Source organism: Halichoerus grypus, chromosome 6 (assembly GCF_964656455.1).
Source record: "Halichoerus grypus chromosome 6, mHalGry1.hap1.1, whole genome shotgun sequence".
Taxonomy (NCBI): domain Eukaryota; kingdom Metazoa; phylum Chordata; class Mammalia; order Carnivora; family Phocidae; genus Halichoerus; species Halichoerus grypus.
Genome location: NC_135717.1, coordinates 92,626,256 through 92,643,924, shown reverse-complemented (window position 1 = coordinate 92,643,924; position 17,669 = coordinate 92,626,256). Strand labels below are relative to the sequence as shown.

At 37.6% G+C, this 17,669-nt stretch overlaps 1 protein-coding gene across 1 annotated transcript in view; it reads right to left on the bottom strand.

Moving 5' to 3' along the window:
* PIK3C2G (phosphatidylinositol-4-phosphate 3-kinase catalytic subunit type 2 gamma) overlaps positions 1–17,669 on the bottom strand; it is a 377,014-nt gene that overhangs the window by 117,246 nt on the left and 242,099 nt on the right. The window contains exons 23-24 of the mRNA XM_036065643.2: positions 7,334–7,470; positions 5,287–5,456 (exon numbers count right to left, since the gene is read on the bottom strand). Of these exons, the coding sequence (XP_035921536.2) occupies positions 5,287–5,456; positions 7,334–7,470 (307 nt within the window). The remainder of the gene's footprint in view (positions 1–5,286; positions 5,457–7,333; positions 7,471–17,669) is intronic.

Here is a 17,669-nt window from a genome sequence, read left to right as displayed (position 1 = left end):
GAGAAAGTCAACATCAAGAAATTACTGAGTTGAAATTTACAGTTTATTACAATGATATCTTTTAAATAATGAAAAATTTGCTATATAGAAATCATTGTTACAGAGGAAATTTGAGTGAAAAATTGTGGATGCATAATTTGGTAACCACTTTAATTTGAATCTTTGTGAGAGAAAATAAAGAAACAAGATAATAATTAAGCAATATTCCAAAAGAAAAACCAATTGGCTTCAGAAAGTTGGTGAAATTCCTCATTGTTTCCATTGTAAGGGTTAGCCAAATTTTCCCCAGAATCATTAAGGAATGCTAGGGCTGAATTGCCCTGTGATTTAATCCATTGGTATAAATTCTCTTTATCTAATCTCTTAATTAAAACCAATAAGGAAGGATTGTTTGTTTATATATAGGATCTGAAATCCTTCATATTCATAACTGAGATGACAATTCTTTTTCTTTCTTCAAAGTTAGAAAGTCTACAGGAGCTCCCAATTTGGTCCAAGCATGGGCTTTCCAGATTTCTGGGAAAATGAATTCAGAGGAATGGTTCAGGGACACCAGGCAAGAATTTCAAATGAGAGTGTTGCTGGGCTAACTCAATATAATCCAAGAATCAGGAGAGCCAATGTCTATGGACATTTTCTAAACAGAATCACATAAATGTTTAGTGTGAGATGTTCTGGAATGGTGATGTAAATATGAATATAAAAGGGCAATGGCCCAGCAAGAAATCAGTTTCTTTCTCAAGATCCTGCTTGTAAGGAAAACATCACCTCATTGCTCTTGCTTTTAAGGAAACCAAAGATCAAAAGAAAATTTATTCCCAGACACACTACATCTGGTTCTGCTCTGTTGGTCTGCTAATTTCCATTATTAAATTCTGTATCCTTGGCTAAAGGATATATCTACAACTTAGAGGGGGTCCTATGTATGTACGTGATTTCTTTTTTGCCAACCCATAAACCATCTACAACTGGAAACTACTACTCTATATGTGCAGTTGAGCAATGATTTAGGCAAGTGTATTATGAAGTGAAATTAGCTGATATGTGTTAGTGATCCTTAAAAGTTAGTAACCTAAAAATTTATACAAATATTTTCCTCCTCTATGTTTTTAAGGAGTAGATAGTAGTATAAACACATGTGTCTGGGATACATGTATTTTCTTGTCTCAGTGGGTGCAGCATTTTATGTTAAGGAGTATGATCCTAGGTTATTACTGGCTATTACTAGAGCATTATATGGCTTTGCTAGACTGTGAGAGATTAGCATAGTCCTAGGGCATGATTTACATACTTGGCTTTGTACTTTATGAGCCGGTTATTAATATGTCTAGTATGTGTTTAGAAGAAGTTAGGTGAAGCTAGGCTTTTCTCTAAAGATCAGGTCTATAATGTAAAAAATGTAGTATAAATAAGAATGTTCATGTGTCATAGGGGGATACAGAGGTTTGATTTATAAGAAACCTATTGTCAACCTAGCAACCAATAAGAACAACCAATGGTCCTAGGACAGAAGAAGTCAGTTATCTTATAAAACAACATTCAAATGAACTCTTGAAACAGCCAAAGAGACTTGGAAGAAAATTATTAGAATACAATTCAAAAGATATAGGAGTAATAATGAGTAGGAATAGTTCAGTTTAACTTTTAAACTCAGGGCAGAAGTATCAGTTTTAAGACAGAAATCCAAGGAGACATTGCTAATGAGTCTTACACAGCCACTGATGGAGATAAAATCTTGCAAATAATAATCCAAATGGATCATAGTGCTGCAGTTGGCCCCCTTAACTTGTGAACAATAATCAATAATCTCAAAGGAAGATAGTGCCAACTTCATTTTCATTGATCCAATCAATAATTATTGAATTATTGAACGATTGAATGATTCCCTATGAATGGTTTATTACCTGATAAGCAATATTAAGAACCTACTATGAGTGGGCGCCTGGGTGGCTCAGTTGGTTAAGCGACTGCCTTCGGCTCAGGTCATGATCCTGGAGTCCCAGGATCGAGTCACACATCGGGCTCCCTGCTTGGCAGGGAGTCTGCTTCTCCCTCTGACCCTCCCCCCTCTCATGCTCTCTCTCATTCTCTCTCTCAAATAAATAAATAAAATCTTTAAAAAAAAAAAAAAGAACCTACTATGAGTAAGGATCTGTGCGGGGTACATTTTCATGTACCTCAGACATTGCACAAAAAAGATTTCAAATTGCCAAAAGAGGACCTGAATAGACATTTTTCCAAATAAGACATACAAACAGCCAATAGATATATGTAAAGATGCTGAATATCACAGATCATCAGGGAAATGCAAATCAAAACCACAATGAGATACCACCTTATAGCTGTTAGAATGGCTAGTACCAAAAAGCAAGAAAAAACAAATGTTGATGAGGATGTGGAGAAAACAAAACTCTTGTGCAGTTGGTAGGAATGTAAATTGGGTAGTCTCTATGGAAAGTAGCATGGAGGTTCCTCAAAAAGTTAAAAACAGAAGTACCATATAATCCAGTAATTTACATGAAGAAAATGAAAACATTAATTTGAAAAAATATATGCACCCCTATGTTTATGTCCATCAGTAGATGAATAGATAAAGATGTGGCATATATACACAATGGAATATTACTCAGCCATGAAAAAGAATGAAGTCTTGCCATTCATGACAACACGAATGGTTCCAGAGAGTATCAGGCTAGGTGAAATAAATCAGACAGAGAAAGACAAATACCATATGTTTTCACTTATATGTGGAATCTGAAAAACAAAACACAACAAACAAACAAACAAACAAAAAACAGAGACAAACTCATAAATACCCAGAACTGGTAGTTGCCAGAAGCGAGGGAAGTAGGAGGTAGCAACATAGATGAAAGGGATTAATAGGTACAAACTTCCAGTTATAAAATAAATAAGTCACAGGGATGAAATGCACAGCATAGGGAATATAGTTAATAATATTGTAATAACTGTGTGGTGACAGATGGTGACTACATTTGTGGTATTCTGTAATATATAGAATTGCTGAATCACTATGTTGTACACCTGAAACTAATATAATATTATATGTCAAAAAAACTGCCAAATGTAGAAGCAGCAGTAGCTGTTGTAATATTAATAAACAAGCAAATTTGCCTCCACCTTTTCTATAGACCCTGGTACATATCTCCATTACAGCACTTACCATATTGTTTAGTAACCTATTCTTTACTTTTTATGTTTCCCTGAACTTTTTCTGTGGGACTGAAATATTTTTATTCCTTTTTTAACCCTATGGTCAACGCTGTTGCTGGTTAAATAAATAAGGGTTAACCCAAATTTCCAGTAGACCATACAGCAAAATAAACAAAGATGTCAAAACTATAATTTAATCTTTAAATTTCTGGGGAAGAATGGATTCTAGGGAAAGCATGTTATGTGAGTAAATTATGTATATGCTCATGTATGTTAATTAACATTTGTCTTTCATAAACTAGGTATCCTGCCTCTATGGATGTTCTAATATAATAGTCTGTACAACTCTTTATCTGCCCTGTCCACATCTTATAGTGATTATTTATGTTTTTGTCTTCCAGTATTCTAAGAAAGAGCAAACCCCATTGAGGTGGTAAATGTGGACTATTACCCTTTGTGTCCCCAAGGTTTATTACAGTCCTCGGCACGCAGACCATCCTCAGTAGATTTTTAAGGAATGAATGCAGATGTGGTGAATTTTCTCAATGTAGTTAGCATAGAAGACAATATATTGAAAAGAATAACAAGTGAAATGATTCCATTTGTATGTCTCTACAAAATAGGGAAGATCATATTATGTAGTTTATGCTTGCATTTTAATACCAGATAATGGCCATCTAATGAAAATTCATCATGCTATATTGTAGGAGACATTATTTCTTCTTTGGGGGAGCTGCTTTTAGCTAAAAGTGACTGATTAGTCTTTAGAATGGTTTGATCCCATTTCTACTTTCAGGTGAAGTATCTTTTTAAAGCAAGGGATTTTTAGTCTTAAACTTTGGGTTTCCTTGCCCCAATTCAAATAAAGAAAACAAAAACTTATTCAGCCACCAATTCTTTTTGGGTTCAGTAAATGACATAATTATTTGTTAAGACCAAAATCCAGGAGTCATCCTTGAATGTTTTCCTTTCTTCTCCTACCTGCTAAGCCCCTCCCCCAGCCCATTAATCATGGCCAGTGTCCAATCAATTAGCAGGTTCTATGACTCTGACTCCAAAATATATTCTCAATCTGTCACTTTTTACCACTTCTTTTCCATTAAGGTCTTGCCTTAATCATTGTAGTTGACTCCTAACTGGTCTCATTGCTTCACAGGACAGCAGGAAAGAGTTTGGAAATCCACTGAAATCCATCAATGGCTTGCCCCTGAACCTAAAATAAAAGCCAACCTCCATACCATGTCCTCAGTGCCCTACTTGATCTGGCCTCCACTGAAATCTTCACCTTAACCTCCTACCACCTGCTCCTCTCCATCCACCTCTAGGCCCTAGGCCTTCTTGTCATTGGAACATACTAGGCTTATTTCCATGTGCATGACTGTTATTTTTGCTGTTCTCTCTTCTTAGGATACTATTCTGATGGATTTCTGCAAGGTGGATCATTAATTACACAGTGTCTCTCATCTCTTCCTAGAGGCCTCTTTAAAAATAGCATCCCTGCTCCAGTCACCCTCTATCCCATTTCTTTACTTCAGTTTCTTATTAATAAATTAAACTCCTCATTTCCTCATATTATTTCTTTGCATGCTAACTTGTTTAGTGTGTGTCATCTCTACTAGAAAGAGATTAGGGTTTGTGTCTGCCTTGTTTACTGTTATATCCTCAGAGCCTTGAATGGTAGTTGCTCACTAGGTATTTTTGGAATGATTCAAGGCTATTTCAGTGTAGGAAATGTGCTAGTTTTATGATACTTAGACCAGGGGTGGTGACTGCTATGGGCAATATACCAGATGTATTGAGACCATGAATTCATGCCTCATTGTCCATTCAAGGTTTATAAGAAAATGAAAATATTATATTTCAGACAATTCAGCCTGGAACAGGATTAGTATCTCAGGGGAGAAGTCCACTAACAATTTGAGGAAACCTAATTTGTTCCATTAACAATCTATTGAAAAAATATTTCCTTCAATCTTATTAGATATATAAACATGTTTATGTCATCTGGGGGGAGACGGGGAGCAAGTCATCTGCTGGGTTTCTATGCCATTACATGTTACATAACACTCTAGGACATTGCTTAATTACTGTAATAAACATTATTTGCACACTGACCTTTTTATCCCTCCAAATGTTTGTGCATGACCTAGGAATTTTCCAAAGTCAATATGAAACATGTGGCCTGACTTTGTCAGCATGATATTGTCGTTATGTCGGTCACAGACTCCCAGGATGAACGTTACCACACACCAGCCAGCACAGGAATAGAAAAAGTTCCTCAAGGCCTAATCAGTTGAAAAACAATAACACAAAGATAACACACACACACAAAATAAGCAAATGCATTAGCATCAGAGCTAATGGTAAAAACTATCATAAAAGGCAAAATTACATAATCGAGTACTACTTCTACATCTCAGTTGAGAGAAGATTATGATTAAATGACTGGTTCTTGATAGGCTACAGAAGAACATGAAGCAACCTCTTCTTTGGCCTAATGGATGTTTTCATTGAAATTGTGCAAAATATCTCTTTTACTCAGACAGATCTAATTTTCTTAGTTTATTGAAGAAGATTCCTGGTGTGGTTTTTTGATGTCTCAAATATACAATATTGAATGATTTTTTTTCAAGGTAAAAGAAGGAACAAAATGATTCAATATTGCCTATCCCCAGAAAAATTTAAAATATCTATTTTGAATCTTTGAATTTTTAACACAGAAAAAGCCATATTGAGATATATGTAATATTTTATGTTTATCTTTATAAATAGGTAATCCAGTTGCTATCCCAAAGTGATTTGGTACAGTATATATCAGTGAATGTCTGTGTGGGTGGAAGTAGATTACTATTGAGTCAATTTTGCCTTCTGTTTCTTTAAGAAACAGAGGTTTCTTGCCAAAATTACTCTTTATTTTCAAAATGGTCTCCTGGGTACACATCATTTTCATCAATGATGCAACTTTGACTGTAACCATGGTGTAACCATGAGTGAGTGGTTGGGCCACAGTAATGGGTCTCCTAGAATGGTGTGGCTGACCTGCTGAAGTGGAAATCTGTGTCACTGAACTATATGTCTTAGTTGTCGATATCCCAAGTACCTGAACAAGTCATTTAATTTGTCTCTCTAGATATTTTTCACTTATAAAGTGAAGATAATAAAAGATATCCTTACATGGTAGTTGTGAAGAGCAAATGTATGTGAAAATACCTCAAATAATATAACCCCAGAGATTTGTTAAAACTCAAGCTATAATTTTGGGAATGGCTAAAAAATAGATTTCAAGATAATGTCATCTTATCTTTGTTATTTGACCTCCAAAGGCCTGTATTTTGTTCTACTCTAACCTCACAGAAGTCTGGAATAGATCAACTCTTGGGTCTCTCTATCATGGCCTGTTCTAACTCGGGTGACCAATTGTCCCAGTTTACTCAGGACTGAGGTGTTTCCTAGGATGAAGGAATTTCAGTGCTCTGGACAGTTCCAAGCAAACTCAATGTTAGCCTATATTGTATCTTTGTGTGAATTAGCATAAAGGTACCTCTGCTTCCGGGTAGACCCTGTTGTACCAGTTCATGCCTTGGCAAGTAGAACAAAGCCTGGTTTTAACCAACTCATCCCCTTAGCTGGGAGCCCTGGTGTAGGGCAGAATCTGCACATCTGTACACTGCAGGCCAGATGCCAGTATGAAGTAAAGTGGGAAAAAAGGTTTGCAGTCAAATAAAATGCTACATTTTGTAAAGTTCTGAGATGCTAAAACAAAAACGAAAACCAAAACCAAAACCAAAACTCTATTATGCCTTCTGCAAACACTGAAAGAATAAGGCCTGGAAAAGTAGAGCTCAGCAGAAGAAATGCATTGCAAAGGAAGGAGGGGGATTTATAGAAATTGGAGATTGTGTTCAGACATGCAGAGGTAACTTGAAAGAGATAGTTTCAAGGAACATCATCTCAGAAGAGATAGCTGTAGGAAGTAAAACCAAATACAGAAATTTTACCTAGTTAATATGCCATTTAAACTGGATCATTATTACTAAGCTGATGACAGTGAATTAGAACTCAAGGTGTACTTAATTTACTTTTTTATAAACCACATTAGCTAATGATCCAGAGCATATTCTTATTTAGTACATTATTTAAAATTAGCTACAGCAGGACAAACCTTTTCATAATCTGCCTTTAAATGGTTGTGCTGACTGAACCACTTTTTGATTGTGTTTTCTTTCAATGGTCCTATCAGTCCAGAATGGCGATGGATCTTTGCTAGGGTTATGGCATCGGGTACCATCTGCACCAACCCTGGTTGATAAAAAAGAGATTATAGAAATAATTCTTTCTTCACAGGATGAGGAATACTTAGGAAACACATCTTGATCTACGTAACAATGATAGTTGCCAGCACTACGTGGGTTACCCTTTTCTTTGCAAACCTTCTTTTCTGAAGGAGACTTACCTAGATGGCCTTTCTAATTTTTCCAAATCCTAGGGGGCAATGAGGCAATCTGTAGTGTTTGGGATCACATCTATCAGAAGAAAGAAGAAAGAAAAAGAAAGAAAGAAAGAAAGAAAGAAAGAAAGAAAGAAAGAAAGAAAGAAAGAAAGAAAGAAAGAAGAAAAAGAGGGCGCCTGGGTGGCTCAGTTGGTTAAGCGACTGCCTTCGGCTCAGGTCATGATCCTGGAGTCCCGGGATTGAGTCCCGCATCGGACTCCCTGCTCGGCGGGGAGTCTGCTTCTCCCTCTGATCCTCCCCCCCTCTCATGCTCTCTCTCTCTCTGTCTCATTCTCTCTCTCAAATAAATAAATAAAATCTTTAAAAAAAATAAAAAAAAAAAAAAAAAGAAAGAAGAAAAAGAAAGAAAGAAAGAAAGAAAGAAAGAAAGAAAGAAAGAAAGAAAGAAAGAGGGAGGGGGAGGGAGGAAGGAGGAAGGAAGCAAGGAAGGAAGGAAAGAAGGGAAAGAAAGAAAGAAAGAAAGAAAGAAAGAAAGAAAGAAAGAAAGAAAGAAAGAAAGAAGAAAAAGGAAGGAAGGAAGAAAGGAAGGAAGGAAAGAAGGAAGGAAGGAAGGAAAAGAAAGAAAGAAAAAGAAAGAAAGAAAGAAAGAGGGAGGGGGAGGGAGGGAGGAAGGAGGAAGGAAGCAAGGAAGGAAGGAAAGAAGGGAAAGAAAAAGAAAGAAAGAAAGAAAGAAAGAAAGAAGAAAAAGGAAGGAAGGAAGAAAGGAAGGAAAAGAAAGAAGAAAGAAAGAAAGAGAGAGAGAAAGAAAAAGAAAAGAAAGAAAGAAAGAAGGAAAGAAAGACAGAAAGAAGAAAGAAAGAAAGAAAGAAAGAAAGAAAGAAAGAGAAAGAAAGAAAGAAAGAAAAAGAAAGAAAGAAAGAAAGAAAGAAAGAAAGAAAGAAAGAAAGAAAGAAAGAAAGAAAGAAAGAAAGAAAGAGAAAAACTTAACACTCCAGATCTTGGGCATATCCTTAATATTATAGCTAACAGTACTTGGCTCTTGTGCGGATTTTCTGATGGGTATTAACTGAGATAGCAAATGTAAAGCATTACATTTAGTAGTAATGTAATTACTTTAGAAAGAGGTGATTCCTCTTTCTAACCCTGAACATTTCCCTCATGTTTCCAGTTCCTCCACTTAATCCTTTTAAAGGGAAATCACCTCCTATCTGGCTCTTTAGTGCTTCACTGCCTCACATTTGACCGTGACCAAAATTAAGATTTAGATCATTAGCACCACTTAGATACTGTGCTGTAACAATATCAGTTACTTTTCAGATCACATTTGTCTTTAGGGAACTAATCTTTGCTAAATCCCAAGCCATTTATCATAACACTTACATTGCTGACTATGAAAACCTTGCACCTAATTTATAATAATCACGGTGGCTAAATTTTGTGTATCAATTAAAATGATAAATTATATCTTACACATTTTAAGCTAGTATGTATCATACACCTTTTAAATACTTATAACAATTCTGTGTGCATTGAGTAATCCGTGTAGTTCTATTCTTATAGTCCTCTAATGCAGAGTTTCTCCAATTTTAGTGCATATTTGTATCATTTGGGAATCTTGTTAAAATGTAGGTTCTGATTCTTTAGGGTGGGGGCGAGTCCTGAGATTCTGCATTTCTAACAAGCTCCCAGGTGATGTCAGTGCTACTGGGTTCTTAGGGACAAAACTTTTTAAGGTGGTATCATATAAGGCAGTAGCTCTCAAAATGGAGTGCAGAAGAAACACTGGAGCAGCTTTATACACTTACAGAGACATGGGAACCCCCTCCCCTCTTTAATACCCAAATAGAAAACCTGATTTAGTATTTGGTTGGGACCTGGTTATATCTATTCCCTCAATTTCCCTAAGTAATTTTTATGCCCATCAGATTTGGAGAGCCAGCAATAAAATAAATCTTAAAGAATTTTTATTTGCCCTGATAATCTCCCCCAAAACTCCTAGGACATCATATACAAAGTAGTCATGAGAATTTTTTAAAATTTTATTATGTTATGTTAATCACCATACATCACATTATTAGTTTTTGATGTAGTGTTCCATGATTGATTGTTTGAGTATGACACCTAGTGTTCCATTCAGTATGTACCCTCTTTAATACCCATCACCAGGCTAACCCATCCCCCACTCCCCTCCCCTCTGAACCCTCAGTTTGTTTCTCAGAGTCCATAGTCTTTCCTGGTTGGTCTCCCCTTCCGATTTCCCCCCCTTCTTTTTTCCCTTCCTGATATCTTCTTCTTCTTCTTCTTTTTTTTTTTTACATATAATATATTATTTGTTTCAGAGGTACAGGTCTGCGATTCAACAGTCTCACACAATTCACAGCGCTCACCATAGCACATACCCACCCCAATGTCTATCACCCAGCCACCCCATCCCTCCCACCCCCCACCACTCCAGCAACCCTCAGTTTGTTTCCTGAGATTAAGAATTCCTCATATCAGTGAGATCATATGATACATGTCTTTCTCTGATTGACTTATTTCACTCAGCATAATACCCTCCAGATCCATCCACGTCATTGCAAATTGCAAGATTTCATTCCTTTTGATGGCTGCATAATATTCCATTGTGTGTGTGTGTGTGTGTGTGTGTGTGTGTGTGTGTGTGTGTATATATATATATATATATATATATATATATACCACTTCTTCTTTATCCATTCATCTGTCGATGGACATCTTGGCTCTTTCCATAGTTTGGCTATTGTGGACATTGCTGCTATAAACATCGGGGTGCACATACCCCTTTGGATCCCTACATTTGTATCTTTGGGGTAAATACCCATTAGTGCAATTGCTGGGTCGTATGGTAGCTCTATTTTCAACTTTTTGAGGAACCTCCATACTGTTTTCCAGAGTGGTTGCCCAGCTTTCATTCCCACCGACAGTGTAGGAGAGTTCCTCTTTCTCCTCATTCCTGCCAACATTGTCGTTTCCTGACTTGTTAATTTTAGCCATTCTGACTGGTGTGAGGTGGTATCTCATTGAGGTTTTGATTTGGATTTCCCTGATTCTGAGCAATGTTGAGCACTTTTTCATGTGTCTCTTGGCCATTTGGATGTCTTCTTTGGAAAAATGTCTGTTCATGTCTTCTGCCCATTTCTTGATTGGATCATTTGTTCTTTGGGTGTTGAGTTTCATAAGTTCTTGATAGATTTTGGATACTAGCCCTTTATCTGATATGTCATTTGCAAATATCTTCTCCCATTCTGTCGGTTGTCTCTTGGTTTTGTTGAGTGTTTCTTTTGCTGTGCAAAAGCTTTTTAACTTGATGAAGTCCCAATAGTTCATTTTTGCCCTTGCTTCCCTTGCCTTTGGCGATATTTCTAGGAAGAAGTTGCTGCGGCTGAGGTCGAAGAGGTTGCTGCCTGTGTTCTCCTTTAGGATTTTGATGGACGCCTGTCTCACATTGAGGTCTTTCAACCATTTTGAGTCTACTGTTGTGTGTGGTGTAAGCAAATGGTCCAGTTTCATTCTTCTGCATGTGGCTGTCCAATTTTCCCAACACCATTTTTTGAAGAGACTGTCTTTTTTCCATTGGACATTCTTTCCTGCTTTGTCAAAGATTAGTTGACCATAGAGTTGAGAGTTTATTTCTGGGCTCTCTATTCTGGTCCATTGATCTATGTGTCTGTTTTTGTGCCAGTACCATACTGTCTTGATGATGACAGCTATGTAGTACAGCTTGAAGTCTGGAATTGTGATGCCACCAGCTTTGCTTTTCTTTTTCAATATTCCTCTGGCTATTCGGGGCCTTTTCTGGTTCCATACAAATTTTAGGATTATTTGTTCCATTTCTTTGAAAAAAGTGGATGGCATTTTGGTAGGGAGTGCATTAAATGTGTAGATTGCTCTAGGTAGCATTGACATCTTCACAATATTTGTTCTTCCAATCCATGAGCATGGAACGTTTTTCCCTTTCTTTGTGTCTTCCTCAATTTCTTTCATGAGTATTTTATAGTTTTCTGAGTACAGATTCTTTGCCTCTTTGGTTAGATTTATTCCTAGGTCTTATGGTTTTGGGTGCAATTGTAAATGGGATCGACTCCTTCATTTCTCTTTCTTCTGTCTTGTTGTTGGTGTATAGGAATGCCACTGATTTCTGTGCATTGATTTTCTATCCTGCCACTTTACTGAATTCCTGTATGAGTTCTAGCAGTTTTGGGGTGGAGTCTTTTGGGTTTTCCACATAAAGTATCATATCATCTGCAAAGAGTGAGAGTTTGACTTCTTCTTTGCCAATTCGGATGCCTTTTATTTCTTTTTGTTGTCTGATTGCTGTGGCTAGGACTTCTAATACTATGTTGGATAGCAGTGGTGATAGTGGACATTCCTGCCATGTTCCTGACCTTAGGGGGAAAGCTCTCAGTTTTTCCCCATTGAGAATGGTATTTGCTGTGGGTTTTTCATAGATGGCTTTTATGATATTGAGGTTTGTGCCCTCTATTCCTATACTCTGAAGAGTTTTGATCAAGATAGGGTACTGTACTTTGTCAAACGCTTTTTCTGCATCTATTGAGAGGATCATATGATTCTTGTTCTTTCTTTTATTAATGTATTGTAACACATTGATTGATTTGTGGATGTTGAACCAACCTTGCAGCCCAGGTATAAATCCCACTTGGTCATGGTGAATAATCCTTTTAATGTACTGTTGGATCCTATTGGCTAGTATTTTGGTGAGAATTTTTGCATCCATGTTCATCAGGGATACTGGTCTGTAATTCTCTTTTGATGGGGTCTTTGTCTGGTTGGGGATCAAGGTAATGGTGGCCTCATAAAAGGAGTCTGGAAGTTTTCCTTGCATTTTTATTTTTTGGAATAGTTTCAGAAGAATAGGTATTAATTCTTCTTTAAATGTTTGGTAGATTTCCCCTGGGAAGCCATTTGGCTTTTGTTTGTTGGGAGATTTTTGATTATTGCTTCAATTTCCTTAGTGGTTATAGGTCTGTTCAGGTTTTTTATTTCTTCCTGGTTCAGTTTTGGTAGCTGATACATCTCTAGGAATGCATCCATTTCTTCCAGATTATCTAATTTGCTGGCATATTGTTGCTCATAATATGTTCTTATAATTGTTTGTATTTCTTTGGTGTTGGTTGTGATATCTCCTCTTTCATTCATGATTTTCTTGATTTGGGTCATTTCTCTTTTCTTTTGATAAGTCTGGCCAGGGGTTTATCAATCTTCAACGAACTAGCTCCTACTTTTGTTGATCTGTTCTACTGTTCTTTTGGTTTCTATTTCATTGATTTCTGCTCTGATCTTTATTATTTCTCTTCTCCTGCTGGGTTTAGGCTTTATTTGCTGTTCTTTCTCCAGCTCCTTTAGGTGTAGGGTTAGGTTGTGTATTAGAGACCTTTCTTGTTTCTTGAGAAAGGCTTGTATTGCTATATACTTTCCTCTTAGGACTACCTTTGCTGCATCCCAAAGATTTTGAACAGTTGTGTTTTCATTTTCATTGGTTTCCATGAATTTTTGTAATTCATCTTTAACTTCCTGGCTGAACATTCATTCTTTAGTAGGATGCTCTTTCGCCTCCATGTATTTGAGTTCTTTCCGACTTTTCTCTTGTGATTGAGTTCTAGTTTCAAAGCACTGTGGTCTGAAAATAGGCAGGGAATGATCCCAATCTTTTGGTACTGGTTGAGACCTGATTTGTGACCTAGGATGTGATCTATTCTGGAGAATGTTCCATGGGCACTAGAGAAGAATGTGTATTCTGTTGCTTTGGGGTGGAATGTTCTGAATATATCTGTGAGGTCCATTTGGTCCGGTGTGTCATTTAAAGTCTTTATTTCCTTGTTGATCTTTTGCTTAGATGATCTGTCCATTTCAGTGAGGTGGGTGTTAACGTCCCCCACTATTATTGTATTGTTGTTGATGTGTTTCTTTGCTTTTGTTATTAATTGGCTTATATAATTGGCCGCTCCCATGTTAGGGGCATAGATATTTACAATTGTTAGATCCTCTTGTTGGATAGACCCTTTAAGTAGGATATAGTGTCCTTCCTCATCTCTTATTATAGTCTTTGGTTTAAAATCTAATTTGTCTGATATAAGGATTGCCACCCCAGCTTTCTTTTGGTGTCCATTAGCATGGTAAATGGTTTTCTAGCCCCCCACTTTCAATCTGGAGGTGTCTTTGGGTCTAAAATGAGTCTCTTGCAGACAGCATATCCATGGGTCTTGTTTTTTAATCCAATCTGATAGCCTGTGTCTTTTGATTGGGGCATTTAGCCCATTTACATTCAGGGTAACTATTGAAAGATAGGAATTTAGTGCCATTGTATTGCCTGTAAGGTGACTGTTACTGTATATTGTCTGTGTTCCTTTCTGGTCTATGTTACTTTTAGGCTCTCTCTTTGCTTAGAGGACCCCTTTCAATATTTCTTGTAGGGCTGGTTTTGTGTTTGCAAATTCCTTTAGTTTTTGTTTGTCCTGGAAGATTTTGATCTCTCCTTCTATTTTCAATGACAGCTTAGCTGGATATAGTATTCTTGGCTGCATATTTTTCTCATTTAGTGCTCTGAATATATCATGCCAATCCTTTCTGGCCTGCCAGGTCTCTGTGGATAGGTCTGTTGCCAATCTAATGTTTCTACCATTGTAGGTTACAGATCTCTTGTCCCAAGATGCTTTCAGGATTTTCTCTTTGTCTCTGAGACTCGTAAGTTTTACTATTAGATGTCGGGGTGTTGACCTATTTTTATTGATTTTGAGAGGGGTTCTCTGTGCCTCCTGGATTTTGATGCCTGTGTCCTTCCCCAAATTAGGGAAGTTCTCTGCTATAATTTGCTCCAATATACCTTCTGCCCCCCCCTTCTTCTTCTTCTCCCAATTATTCTAATCTTGTTTCATCTTATTGTATCATTATTCTCTAGAATTCTGCCCTCATGATCCAGTAGCTGTTTATCTCTCTTTTTCTCAGCTTTTTTAATTTCCATCATTTGGCCTAGATCACTAATCCTCTCTTCTGCCTCATTTATCCTAGCAGTTAGAGCCTCCATTTTTGATTGCACTTCATTAATAGCCTTTCTGATTTCGACTTGGTTAGATTTTAGTTCTTTTATTTCTCCAGAAAAGGTTTCTCTAATATCTTCCATGCTTTTTTCAAGCCCAGCTAGTATCTTTAAAATCGTCATTCTGAACTCTAGTTCCGACATCTTACTAATGTCCATATTGATTAGGTCCCTGGCAGTCGGTACTGCCTCTTGTTCTTTTTTTTTTTGAGGTGATTTTTTTCCATCTTGTCATTTTGTCCAGAGGACAATAGATGAATGAGAGAACAAAATGCTAACAGGGTAACAACGACCCCAGAAAAATATACACTAAACAAATCAGAAGAGACCTGAAACCGGGGGAAAAGAAAGGGAAAGAAAGAAAAAAGAAAAAGGAAAAGATAAAAACAAACAAACAAACAAAACAGAATATGATCAAATATGATCAGGCTGGTGCATAGATCAGTGCCACACACTAGATTTTGGTGCATTTTGCTCTGTTAGAAGAAAGTGCCTCCCAAAATTTTAAAGAAAGAAAAACTTATATATGTACAAAAATAAGGGTAAATAAAATGAAGGGATGGAATATGACTGTAAAGATGAAAATTATAAAAGATTTTATAAAAGGAATTGATAAGATAAGAAGTGGTTGAAAAAAGAAAGAAGAGGATTTAAAAAAAAAAAAGGGAGAGAATGTGATCAGGCAGGAGACTAAAACAAAGCCATACACTAGAGATTTAGGGTATATTTTGGTCTGTTAGAAGAAACTGTATCCCAAAATTTTAAAGTGAGAACAACTTATATATATATATATATATATACCAAAAATAAGGTTAACTACTATGAAGGGATAGAATATGACTCTAAAAATGAAAAATAAAAAGGATTAAAAAAAAAGGGATTGATAAGATATTGGTTGAAAAAGGGAAAAAGAAAAATTCAAAAAAGAAAAAAAAGAAAAAAAAAGAAAATTAAACAAATTAACTTTGAAAGACTAAAGAATCATGGGAAAAAAGCCATGGATTCTATGTGCAGTATTCCCCTAGCGCTGGAGTTCTGCCATTCTCATTGATCGGTAAACTTGGTCTTGGCTGGCTGTTCTTGCTGATCTTCTGGGGAAGAGGCCTGTTGCCATGGCTCCCAAAAGTCTTTGCTGGAGGTGGAATTGCCCTGCCCTTGCCAGGTCCAGGCTAAGTAATCTGCTCGGGTTTGCTCTCGGGAGCTTTTGTTTCCTGCAAGCTTTCTTCACAGCTTTGGAGGACGAGAGTGAAAATGGCGGCCTCCCAATCTCTGCCCAGAGGAGCCAAGAACTCGGGGCCCCGCTCCTCCGTGAGCCCCCAGAGAAAAGCAGCCAGTCACACCCATCTCCCCAGTCTCTGGCCGCACTCCGTGCTCACCCGGCCTGCGACCATGCATTTCTATCTCTGGCACACAACCCCATGTGGTGTCTCCAAACCCAGCAGATCCCTGTGGTGCGCTCCTGTGCTGCCCCTCCAGGGGGAGGAAGGGGAGTCTCCTCGGATCTGCCGCTTGTTGGGTCCCTGCTGGAGGAGCAGTGGCCCAACTGTGCCGCGGATCACAGTTTATGGTAACGCCGAGCTGAGAGCCCGCTCCTCGGCTCCGTCTCTGCAGCCAGCTTCCCTGGTCCAATACCTGGGAGCTCCACCACACTCAGGCACCCCCGGTCTTTCTGTGACCCCGAGGGTCCTGAGACCACACTGTCCCAGTGAGGGTTCCACACCCCGCTTAGCCACAGAGTGACATCCCTCAGTGGAGCAGACTTCTAAAAGTTCTGATTTTGTGCTCCGGGCTCTATCACTTGCGAGAAGCGGCTGACGGAGGACCCCTCCCCGGCCATCTATCTTCCCAAGTATCGCCTCGGATTCACTTCTCTGCACGTCCTACCTTCCAGAAAGTGGTCGCTTTTCTGTTCCGAGAGTTGCTGCTATTCTTTTCTTTGATATCCTGTTCATAGTTGTTCAGAATGGTTTGATCCCTATCTAGCTGAATTCCTGGGACCAGACGAAATTAGGTTTCCTACTCCTCTGCCACTTTGCTCCTCTCCCGTAGTCATAAGAATTATAATCAACAATAATGTTGATAAAGTCATGCAAACTTCTGGCCTGGAATATACTCTCCTTTATGGGTAGCAACTCTGTTTAGCTCATTTTAGTATTCCTTACCTTACTTTGTGATATTTCTTGAAAATAATAGATATTCAATAAGCCTTGGAAGCATATTAAAAATGGAACCTGATCTTCTAAACATGATGTTTGCTTTAATGATTTCTATTTTTCTTGAAGAAGTATTTTGCCAGTATAATGCTCTTTCAAATCTTAACAACTACAGAAGATTGTTGGTAGATAGGAGGATTAATAGCTTGTTTGTCTTATGACATCTGCAATTTTGGGTAAGTCTACATTCATTTATGCTGAGTCGTTTTATTAACTTTAAAAGATTTAGCCTCTGTTACATTATATAATTTGAAACTGAGAAATGAGTACATGCAATTGAAGAATTCCACTGAGGTCAGTGATGTATTCAATCTCTGAAGAAAAGGTAATCCATGTGACATCAAAAAGTTCAGTTTGGCTCATCTAGCTTTATTCTTACTCTTTCAATACATTAGGATTTGAAAGAAATAGGTTACTTTATGTAAGAAAAAGGAGAGTAAATGCAAGGAATAACAATCTGAGTAGAAATGATAAAGACTCTTTTAGGAAATAGAGCTTTCAAAAGGGTTTAGGGGTGGATACTTGTCATGGAAGCAAGAGTCCTATTATCAGAATCAAAATAATTGGGTAGTATGACTTGTAATAGAGTCATCTTGAAGTATCAGGTTGCAAGTTAACTTAACGCGGAGGTACTTCCATACCTAGCTTCTAAAATTTCAAGTCACAGTTGGCTGGGGTACTGAGGCTTGTGGTGGGACCTCAGGAACTAGGGGGCAGACAATGATAGTTTTTCTGTTAGGTTTAAATTGTAGCCCTGCCT